This window comes from Parasteatoda tepidariorum, chromosome X1 (assembly GCF_043381705.1).
Source record: "Parasteatoda tepidariorum isolate YZ-2023 chromosome X1, CAS_Ptep_4.0, whole genome shotgun sequence".
Classification (NCBI taxonomy): domain Eukaryota; kingdom Metazoa; phylum Arthropoda; class Arachnida; order Araneae; family Theridiidae; genus Parasteatoda; species Parasteatoda tepidariorum.
Genome location: NC_092214.1, coordinates 6,974,994 through 6,987,051, shown reverse-complemented (window position 1 = coordinate 6,987,051; position 12,058 = coordinate 6,974,994). Strand labels below are relative to the sequence as shown.

The following is a 12,058-nucleotide window of genomic DNA, read 5'->3' as shown; positions in this document are numbered from 1 at the left end:
TTCAGATCAACCTACACTTGTTTCTGTTAACATCTACATCAATAGCTTGGGATCAATTAGTGCAGCAAACCAGGTAACATATTCAACTTTACTCCTGTTTGAGTTATAATTTTTAAAATATTCACTTTTAGTACATTAACTTAATAAACTTAAGAAAAATACGACTTTCAATTTCATAAAGTTGTTCTTGTTCATCAGATTATTTTTATTGAACTTAAAATTTTTCACTTTCAAACAGTAAAACAAATTTTCAAATATAATGTAAATTAGTTCTTTTATGTAATTTTGAAGCATATTCTTAATAAATATTTTTATTTATTTATTACTTATTTTTTTAAACTTTTCGCAAAATTTGAAGAATAAATAAGTTTATGAGACAAACTAGTATAGATCTCTTTCATTACGCCCTTTTTTTTAAAAAAAATTCTTTCTAGCAAAAATCTGCATGCCTAGAAAACTTTTAAGTTTGGACGTTAAAGCTACATTAAAAGCAAAGAATAATGTTCCACAATGTTGTTGAAAACTTTTATTTTAGCAAACTTTATTCTAGGAGATTGCTTACAATAATTTTTGTTAAGGCCAAAGAAAGACAATATATTGATATCGTCGAACCAATACATTGTCTTTCTAGGCTATATATTGCCCTTATTATTATATTATTGGCCATATATTTCCCATACATTATAACACTATTATCGCCGAACCAATATATTGTCCTTCTTATAATATTGATTGTGTCGGGTAATAGAGATAACACTATAATAAAAATTCTACTTCCAAACAAAATGTATAATAATTCTTCGATGCCGATTGTAAAGTTTCATTATGAATAATAGCAATATAAATAATATTAATAATAATGGAACTAATGGTTGTTATCGAATTAATAAGAGTATTTTTAATAATGATGTAAAAGTAATATAATTAATAATAATAATATAATTATTAAAATATACTGAATAATAATATAATTGTTAATAATAAGAGTAATAATAGTGATAATAATATTAGAATTCATAATAATAACAGGATTTATAAAAATGAAATTAATAATGACAATAGCAATAACAGTAATAGTTTTAATAATAATTCAATATAGGGCAATTCCATATGTGACGGAATGACATTTTGACTTGCAAAATAACAATTAATTGAAGTTTCTATGTATCTAATTTCAAATAAACATTTTTTTTCTCATGCATATCATTATTATTGGCATAATGCGCTTCATAAACTAAAAAAACAGGATTTTCTATCTTTTTTACTTTTAATTTTACGAACTTTTTATTTGCGCGACGGAATGACATTTTGGCATGCCTCTTAGAACTGGTAGTTTCTGCGAATTTTGCAGCTATTATTTTTCTGAACTATTTTATACTTTTAGTATAATGTGTAAGCAATGTAAAATGTGAATTTGGAAAATTAACCTCAGGTTGGCTAGCAGTTATTGACATCTATTTGCTGTGACGGAATGACAAAAAGTTTAGTAGAAGAAAGTCTTCATTTAAAAAATGTTTTATTAATATGTAAATGATAAACAGAATGTAACAGATAAACAGGATTATTATTTATGTAAGAATTAGTAAAAATTTCAACAGTTTGAAAATTAGGTTGTCTCTGAAGAGGTTTTATATCTAACTTGCCAATGTCACATTTTATCTTCGTTCTCAGGAAATTTATGCATTATTAAGACATGTGACGGAATGACGTAAAAGAAGTTACTTTTATTTTATATATTAAACTTAAAATGATAATGTTTTAAATGCTTAAATTTTGTACTATATGCATATTTTTATCAAAATATTGCGAAAGAAAGATACATTTCTTTTATTTTATAAGTATTTTTCAAGAAAACAATTTGAGCACAAATGTGAACAATTCACTTGTCAGCCATGTGATTACTTTAGAATGCTCCCAGATTCAAAAAATTTAAAATTATCAAAAATGAAACGGCAATATGTAGACTTTGGCTATTTTTGAAATTAAAATTAAAAATTTCACTTATAAGTTGACACTTCCGTGGAATTGCCCTATACTCTTAACTATAATTACTCATAACTGTAAGAAAATAATATTTTTATTTCAAATTTGTTTGTTTTTTATTTCTTCCCCAAAAATTTTTATAAAAATTAGAAATTAAAATTTTTTAAAGACATTTCAAGCAATTTTTGTGTCTAGTCAATACTTAGAAGATTTACTATGTGCTTGTATATTGTTTTATTCCATTTTTAAGGTAAAAAATTAGGCGTCCTTATGTCAACCTCACAGAAGGTGTTGACTTTGTGACACAGAAAACATTTTTTTTTCCTTATATTTCGAATTGAGTTTTACTTACCACTTTTAAAATAAGTTCTGTAGATATATTTTGTAAAATATTCGGATATATACTTTACAAGAAGGAAAAAAAGTGATCCAAACTTTAATTTACGATAACTGAATAATTTAGTAATAAAGTTTGTCAAAATTTCTTTGTTTCTTATCTAACTTATCCCTGAAAAAAAAATCTTTTTTTTGCCTTGTCTGAGAAAACACCTGATTAAAAGAAGTCATTAAGATAAAATTAATTAATCTATCGCCGAAATGTGCATCTAAGCATACTAGTAATAGTAAAGACGTATATTTTAAACAAATTTAGGTATGTCAACTAAACTTTTTAACTAAGAGTAAAGGTGTGAAACTTAACATGTACATAACGGTTGATAGTATAAAACTATGAAATCTATTTTAAATAAATGTTTTTTCATGGTTTTGACCGCAGAAACAACATTTCGACCCTATGTATCCTCTCAAGAATTACATTATAGCTCAAAAATGCACGAACTTGACAAATAATCTAAAATGTTTAACTTTGAAAGTGTTTAAATAGTATAAAATTTTTTAAAAAAATTATTCGATTCTAAATTAAGTAATGTGCTTATCCAAAATTTTAAAAATAAAAAAAAATCGTAAATTTTACAAACGGGTTTGGAAGAGAAACTCTTGCCTGAAGTGCTCTAATGAGAAGTACTTTTGCTAGTTCCCTTTAAAAATCAAGTTTTCTGTCTGGTTACTCATTAACTTGCAACAATAAATAAATTTATTAACAATAAAATAATGAAGTATTTTCCATCATAAACTTGTTACTTCCTTGAACTTTTACCTTGAAACGTTTTATCTTGTCCTTTTTGTATAGATATTATGTGGTTTTTCTTCAAAGAAAGCAGTTCGTATGGTTTCAGTTTTTCCCCACAAAATGATTATTGCTATTCATTTATGTTTTGAAAAAGAATAATTTGCCATCATTTATAAATGTCAATTTTTTTCTCAACATTTTAGTTACTTCTTCTCCCCTTTGTTTAAAATTACTAACTAAAAGTGTGTATTTTTTAGGCATATTCTTTAATATACCTGATATCTTAAATTATTATTATTTGATGATTTCAAAGATAAATTTTCCCCCTTTCTTTCAAGTTAAATTTCAGGTTTTGATAATTTTTCTATTTCTTTTAGAATTGTAACATCTCCGTTATCAGTTAAACCTGAACTATTTCTATAAAGTTTTTCGTTAAATTTACAAAATTGTATATGTAAGAAAAGACAGATAATCACGCACTTTCAATCCATTTCAAGACTTAATTTTGCTTCATTAGCAAAATATTTTTCAATCTGGCATGACATTTTGAAATTTGATATTTTGCATTAGCATTTAATTGTGCCCAAATGATTTTGTATGCATATTTTCACAAAATGTATCAATAATTTGCATAATTACGTTTTTCAGGATTTTGGTATGGATATTTATCTGAGGCAATCATGGATTGATCCTAGATTAAAAACTTCTATCTATGGTATGAATGAAACCATGACTCTTAATGGACAAGATATCATTGATAAAATTTGGAAACCTGATTTATTTTTTCGAAATCTAAAATCTGGGAACTTTCATTCAATGACAGTTCCAAATAAGCTGATTAAGCTCGCACCTGATGGAAAAATTCTTTTTAGTATGAGGTGAGTCTCATTACCACCCTGACTATAATAATTTTATCATCTAAAACTAGTTTATTTGAAAAGGAATCTTAAACGCAGTCAGCTCAAATAAACTAGTTTCTGATCCTTAGTTTTATCCGACCTCGGTAATGATAATAATTGATCAAAATATGAATTGATCAAAATTTAAAAGGGTTTTTCCTGAGTTAAATATTCATTTTTTGGCCTAATTGAATATTAAATCACAGATTTTTAGCTTTATTTTTTACAAGGGCTCAAAAAATAAATAAAGACGGTTATTTAGACTCCTGACATATATGATCATTAATTATCTTATTATCGAGACACACTCAATATTGTGCTTGAATGTAGGTGACAGGCTAGAACACATAAATACAAAACCAAAAAATTTGTATTTGAATTAATGTGAAAGAGTCACAAAAAGGTCTCCCCTCCGCAGAGGATCAAAATTGTGATGGCATGTCTTCGGATCATCCTCCGGGATGTTTCCCAGACCGTCGCCAATAGCCCATTGTGCAGCTCTAGTGCGACGTAAATTAACAACAACAACAACAACACAAAAAGGTCCAGTTTGTTTGGCATATCAGGAGAAATTAAATTATAGGGACTAAGTGTTGTACCTTAGACCAGTGCCAACATTCGCTTCTCTTGGTGGAAAAATTCTGCATTCATTTATACTTCGTTGATGCCTTATCCTTATCAATGTTTTTTATCTGCTGTGCTGTAGACCATTTTAAATTTTTAAACAAAAATTAATTTTTTTACGATCACATAAAAAATTAATGGACAACAGTTTAATGTATGTTTCATAAATTTTCCAACTTATTTGAGTAGTTACATTCTGTACAAAAAAAATTTTCAAAAAAATTTGTCCAATGAACTACATTATCTCTCATTTGTTTTAAATAGTTCGTCATTTACTTTGCCACAAAATGATTCAAAAAATTTTCCACCATTCAATTTTTTCATGTTATATCTCGAAACTCATTCGTGACAAACCTTTCAATAAAAAGATGGGTGCAGCAAGTAATCCTTAAGTAGTAAGACGGATAAATTTAAAAACTTTTTTTTTAAATTTTAGATATATTGTCCATCAGCCGTAAGAAGACCCTCGACTCGCGTAAGTAAATTGTGCTGAAGAATCACGATTTGCTTCCCATCCAGCGGTTAACTTCCTTAAATCCGTATCCCTGACTTTTAATCGTCTTCTTATGGTTGTTGGACTAAAAATTTCAGAAATTTTAAAAAAAAGTAATAAAATGAATGATCAGGGACCGATGAAGACAAATTCTGGCCCTAGGCTCACCAAATTCTCCGGACCCCCTATAAATATTTTAAAATTGAATTACAGAAGTTTACGTAGTATTTTGAGTAATTAGTCCTAACAATAGAAAAGAATCTATTGAACTGTATGATTCAAGATAAACATTCTAAGAAATTTTGAAAGCAGACAATTGAAGATTATTTTTCTAAGATAAAGTTTATGTGTCTATAAATTAAAGCAAAATATAAAACAACAAAACAATGTTTTATCAAAATAAAAATAGTTGGCGACCACAAACAATAGAAATCAGTGATTTTTGCTAAAAGTCATTGATTAGCTGAATTATTTTTTATTTAGTACTTAAACCAACACAAAGCTATCCCACCTTTTATTAGACTTTTTACAACTTTTTGAGGCCCCTCAGATATTGTGGGCCCTAGGTCCATGCCTATAGCGCCTAGGCGATAATCAGGCCCTGTGAATGATAACAGATTTTCGCTAACTATCATACTGCATCATATGAAAAATTAGCTAAAAATTATATACGTTTACAAATGCAATAAATAATACCAAAATTATGTGGAAAGCATGAAAAAATTCTATTTGGTAAATGGTTCACTGTTAACGTGTAAAATAATCTTTTGCAGATTAACCCTTCGTTTATCTTGCCACATGTCCTTCCGTCTTTATCCATTGGATACTCAGAGATGTTGGGTGATACTCGGATCCTGTAAGACATTTTATGTAAATATACAAATTTGTATGATGGTAACATTTTATTATTTAATTATTCATTTCCAGATGCTCAGACAAAAGATCAAGTATTAGTGAAATGGATGGAAGAAACTCCAATCACTCTCGAAAAAGAAATCGTAGTGCCAGAATTTCGTACATTTCCTCAATTGCCTATGGAATTCGAAAGAGATATCGACACAGGTATTGCAGTCTTTCTCGAACTCTCTTTCTAATATAGGACAACATTTGGCATAATTTAAGATTATTTTTATGCCTCTACAAATCTCTGAGTAAAAAGATAATTGGATTTACCCTGTAGTTTTTAATTACAATGAAAGGAAAGGATCAAAACTTTGATTTAAGTAACCTTTTAAACAGTTTTATGGAATATCTTATCGAGTCTAGCAGATTTTGTTTCACGACTGAAATGTGGAGAAATTACCTACAACGAGCAAAAATTGATAAAAATCAAAATTTTATTATTTTTTTATGCAACGATTGAAAGCTGTTATGAAACTTTAATCTAAATTTTACTAAATGTTTTTGAGAATTTACTTTCTTCTAAGCTACATATTAAGTAAAAATAGCATTTTCAACAATTATTTAAAGCTTGATCTCAGGAGGTTAAGTAAATCGGGGAACATTCTAAACTTTTCCAAAGAATTTCATATTTGCTATTACGTTGGGTTACCAAGGCAGGGAAGCCATCACCTCTGAAATGGAGGAAAATTGCGATGGCAGGTCTTCGAATCATCCTCAGGGCTGTTTCCTGACTGTCGCCAATAGCCCATTACGCAATGTAAATAAAGTACTGCTAATACTTATGTATGTTTTAACTTTTAATCCCATTCAACGCAGTCTTGATCTAGGTTATAAATTAAAAGTAACTCTTTTAATAAATTAACTTTATCAATTTAGGCTATAAAATTAAAAGCATCCGATTTGAGTTGGTCCGCCCAAAGCCTATGATTATTTTAGTATCTGTTTATAATTTTTTGTTCCACAAATATTACAGAAGTCATGTTGCGTGTCTTTATATGAGTGGATATGACTACTTTTTACCAATCCCATTTTTTCAACCTTATGTTACAAAAATAACTTTTCCATTTTTACTAAACTTTTCATTTTATAACGAAGCGTTTTTTTTAAACATTTCATTATTAGTACTGTCATTTCGAGTTATTTAGGCCACTGAGTCAACTTTAGCCCTTTTGCTTGGAAAATTGCTAACTTTTACGCCATCACTTGCATGTTTTAAGGAAAGTTTGGATCACATATTTTAACACTGTGTGTGTTTAAGACTTAACCTGTGTAAACGATAATTTCATCAATTCATACATTTTACAACTATAATCTCCACTCTCTTATTAAGAACTTCCTATAAATATTTTTAAATATAATCTCAAATATATAATTTAAATATAATCTTAAACGAGCAGTAAGAATCCATAATACTCTTCTTTTTTTTTCAGAAAAAAAAAACTCTTAATAGTCGAAATGGTTTTAATCTTCTAAAAAACTATGTAATCACATAAAATAAAAAGATATGCATCACATTCGGTTTTTGCATGTTAGATTTTTACTTTTACTCAGCATTTAAACATTATGAAATTAAAAAAAAAAAAGATTTTAACACTTTGATTAATAAATTATTTGAACAGCATATATATATTTATTTCATGACACCATCAGCAGGTAACTAAAGTCAAATATTGATTTCTTATTACTCGTTTAAGCTGTCCATACTTCAGAATAATTTTAGGCAAAGCCCTCAGGTTTTTTTTGGGGGGGGGGGCTTTTTCAAATAATGGCCTAAGTAACGCCGAATAATGGTACAATATTAGTTTTATTAGATTGTACGAATTTTAGTAAAATTTTGCTCACATATTTTCTCAATCAAGTATTTTTGTTTCGTTAAATAATCCTTTTAAAAAGGCTCGGCACTCTGCTATATTATCCACTCACTAAATTTTAAAGAAATATTTTTGTGCTGCAAATTCAGTTAGAGACAAACTCAGAAAATAATATGAAACTTTCTTTCAGGTGTTTTCAGCTTTTTAAATGTGAGTTTTGTTTTCGTAAGACAGAATGGTTATCACTTGATACAGACATATTTGCCAACATTTCTGCTAGTTATGGTATCTTGGGTATCATTCTGGGTTCCAGTTGAAGCTGCCCCTGCAAGAGTTGCTTTAGGAGTCACAACACTTCTCAGCTTAGTGACAGTCGCCTCTGGAATTCGGTCTCAATTACCACCAGTTTCATATGCCAAAGCGATTGATATATGGATTGGTGCTTGTTCGGTCATGGTTTTCACATCTTTGTTGGAATTTGCAGCGTCCAGTTATTTAAACAGGATGAAAGTTTATCATAAAGAAAATTCTTGTATTATTTTTAACGTAAGCATCATATTTTTACAAGACAATGCAATTAAAAATATATTTAATAAGAGTAAACATGATGTACTTAGTTTATAATATATGTCTCAGTTTGGAACTAAATTAATATTTAGAATGAAAAAAATTGAGCATTGCTTTTTTAAATGCAAAAGAAAAAACTATAACTTGAAGATAAAATTCTTGTTTTTTGAGAGCATCATTCATTTAAAATTAGAGGTTCGGGTCTATTCATATGAATGTATGCTAAATGCTAAACTACGAGTTCATTTTGATTGAACTAAAACAATTATATACTATGTTTTTATAAATTTGGTTAATATTTAGCAAAATAGGCAAAAACGAAAAAAAAAAACTAATTTGAAAGTCAACAAAATTCAAAGTGTTAGTAAATAACTAAGCATTTTGTTAACATTTTCAAAGATTCGTTGACTAATAAGGTTTTTTCTTCACAAATTATGATTTTATATTACAACACATAATACATTTAAAATTATATAAAAGCTTTATGGCTCTAAATATTTAAACCCAGAGTTTTAAGAAGATGACATACTGTTTTCATCACAATGCATTGAGATTTTTATTTGAATACTTAACAATGGTAGTAAATTTTATGAATTAATATTTTATAATTGATATAATAAATTTAGTTCAGAATGATTTAGTTCAGCATTACAACATGCAAACTTAATTTTTATTTTTCTTGTAAAATGTATAAATTGTGCATAGAAGTTTTAAAGGGTGGGCAAAATTAAAATAAATCAAGTTTACCTTAAATTGTTATTTGGCCACAGCTCTTAATATTCTGGGAAGATAGGACTTCCAGGTAAGCAGTTATGCATTAATAAAAGACGCTTCATTACAACCGTCCTTAATATAGACTTTTAGTATCATATCCAAAATTATATATTTTTATATTCAAACATTTGGAGTAGTATATTTAACATTTAAGTAAAAGGAGGAAAAAAAATGAATCACTTTAAATATGAAAATTCGTTATTAAGAAAGGTGGTTGTAAAAAAAAGCAACAAAAGCTGCTTGATAGCCAGTTAAAACACAGAAGTGTTTCTATTAGTCATCTTTCAAATTTTCTCTGTTTCATCCTGAAATCATACAGATTTTGATGTTTTGTATGATTGAATGGACAAATATCAATAACTTTTATCTCCTTAAATATTAACTTGTGACCATATGTTCATACTTATTTTTAAATATTTATATCATGAAAATTTAAAAATGGCTTAACTATTTTAGAAAGAGAAAAAGGATGCAAAGAAAAATGAAATTGAAGCTCCTCCAGATGTGATCAGAACTATTCAAAGGAGAAGATCTCATACTATTGATCGTCTTAGTAGAATGATATTTCCAGCTGTGTTTCTCATTTTTAACTTGTTTTACTGGATCTATTATCTTACACAAAGAGCTAAACAACGTGAAATATTGTTATAAGACAATATTTTATAATGAAATACGTAATTTATTTTTTGTCATTTATAACTGTTTTGAAAAATAAAGAATTTCTTAGTAACCATTGACCGAGTAATAATTTGCATTTAAATATAATAAGTTGTTCATCATTAACATTATACAGTTAAATTGCATTCTCACCTACATTTAAGTCTAAATAATATGCAAAATTAAAAATCATATTAAATAGAAAACACTTGAGTTTCTTTCTTTTCCCTTACAAAATTTGTGTAAAATTGCAACCATTTGAACTGGGTAATTCTTCACCTTTGACCATATTAGGGGCTCTTATCTTCATTGAAAATAAAGTTTACAAATCTTGGGGCATATCTAAATTAATTTGGATAAGGAAAGCTTTTATAGAAATAACAATAATCCTACCTGGAAGATAATTAACTAATATTTTCTTAAGAGCATTCAATTTTTAAGAATTTCAAATACTCTCATATATCAGCCTTAAAGTTTTGCACTTACACATTTAAGTCTTTTGGCATGGCCCTCAAATCAAAGATGTACTAAGTACTGAGTCAAATTTTTTTTGTAACCTGGCGGAAATTATTCAGCACCCAGTACGGTCTACTCAGATCTGATCAGTGCAGATCTTGAAAACAAATGAATTATTTTTATTATTCAGTTCAATTATTTTGGTAATTATATTTTTAACATGAAATTATTCATAAAAACTAAAACATCAGCACAGCTTTCTATCAGATTTCAATTAATTTAAGTGACAATATGCTATTGTAAAAAATACAAAATTTCTTAAGATTACAAAACATAAAATACAATTAAAAATAAGATTAAGATAGCATTGTTTCTTTAAAAAATGAGTCATCCAGTTATTATTTTGACATTAGTAGAGGCTAAGCAATTTATAAGAAAATTTCATTAAAAAAAAAAGAAAACTTATTAAAGACAAATATTAGTACAATTTTTTTTTTTTTTTCAAAATGCTCTTAGCCTATAATTTATAACATTAACTGAAACTTTAAAAAAGAAAAGATTTGAAACCATTTAAATTAGTAGGAATATTTTAGTTTAATACTTTATCTATAAAAATAAGAGAAAAAAGGAAGATATTAATTTGTAGGAACAAGACGCTAAGTAGAAGCTTATTATTCAACACAAATTATATTTATTGCGATGCTTGAAGTAGTTCTTTTATCTTTGAGGTTAAGTTAAAAATTTCAAAACCAGGAGTAAAAAATCACAAAATTCACTTTTTGGGCCAGCTATCCCAGGTAATATAAAAATTAAGAACACTCATATTACTATTGAAATTTCTATGACATGTAGATTATGTTTAGTTTTTGCTTAACATTTTGATTAGAGCATGTACAATAAGTGGACCAGAATGACACACTTCACCATTTTAAACACTGTAAGCAAAGAGTTGAGGAAATAATAAACCTAGAATTCAGATATTTTTCATTCAATATGTCACCATTTCATTCAAAACCTTTTTAATAGAACATATATCACAGTGATTGATGCAATTAAATTTTTAACAGAATTATATGAAATTGAATAAATCACAAAGATTGCCATTATCATATTTCTCCAGAATGAAGTCTTACGTAACAAACTGTTTCTATAAATGCTTCAAAAAATTTCATTTATAAGCATTTTTATGTATAATGCAATACAATTGCATGCATAGTGCTTGTTTTTGCATTGCATTAAGGCCGTTCGCTCGCTCGATCGGGAGAAAAGCAACCCCCATGTTAATCTATGGACAGTTCAGTACTGCATAAAATCGTCAATTTTCAAGATAATAACGTTCTGTTTTTTGGAAACGAAAGAAATAAAAATATCTTTATTATCCGGTCTGGAATTAAATTTAAAAAATTTTTTACTATTTTTTAAATTCAAAAAACTCATTCCAACTTCCAACAGTTTTTATCCATTGTAGTTTTTCTCTCATCGAGTTTTTAAGATGGGAAAATTAAGGTTAAATTCTTATCTTTCATTTAAAAGAAAAAAGAACAGAATTATTTTTAAATTGGACCGAGAAAAATGGTACAAAGACATCACGAAATTTGAACTTAAAATCTAAGCTAACTGAGTTATTGTGCTGCCACCTACAATGAAGGCGTTTATTTACCTAATTATGCGAAGAGAAAAAAAAAGCAACCCCGTAGCTCCTCGAAAAAAACTGGTCATTGATTGGTTTAAGGAATTGATTGGATTGGATCCTACTTTACAC

General features: G+C 27.6%; 1 protein-coding gene across 2 annotated transcripts in view; it reads left to right on the top strand.

The window, feature by feature from the left end:
* LOC107446433 (glycine receptor subunit alpha-2-like) overlaps positions 1 to 9,916 on the top strand; it is a 35,917-nt gene extending 26,001 nt beyond the window's left edge. For both annotated transcript variants that reach the window (XM_016061075.3, XM_043041390.2), the window contains exons 3-8: positions 6 to 73; positions 3,761 to 3,990; positions 5,902 to 5,984; positions 6,056 to 6,190; positions 8,033 to 8,388; positions 9,640 to 9,916. In XM_016061075.3, the coding sequence (XP_015916561.1) occupies positions 6 to 73; positions 3,761 to 3,990; positions 5,902 to 5,984; positions 6,056 to 6,190; positions 8,033 to 8,388; positions 9,640 to 9,834 (1,067 nt within the window). In that variant the 3' untranslated portion in view covers positions 9,835 to 9,916. The remainder of the gene's footprint in view (positions 1 to 5; positions 74 to 3,760; positions 3,991 to 5,901; positions 5,985 to 6,055; positions 6,191 to 8,032; positions 8,389 to 9,639) is intronic.
* The last annotated feature ends 2,142 nt before the right edge of the window (positions 9,917 to 12,058 follow it).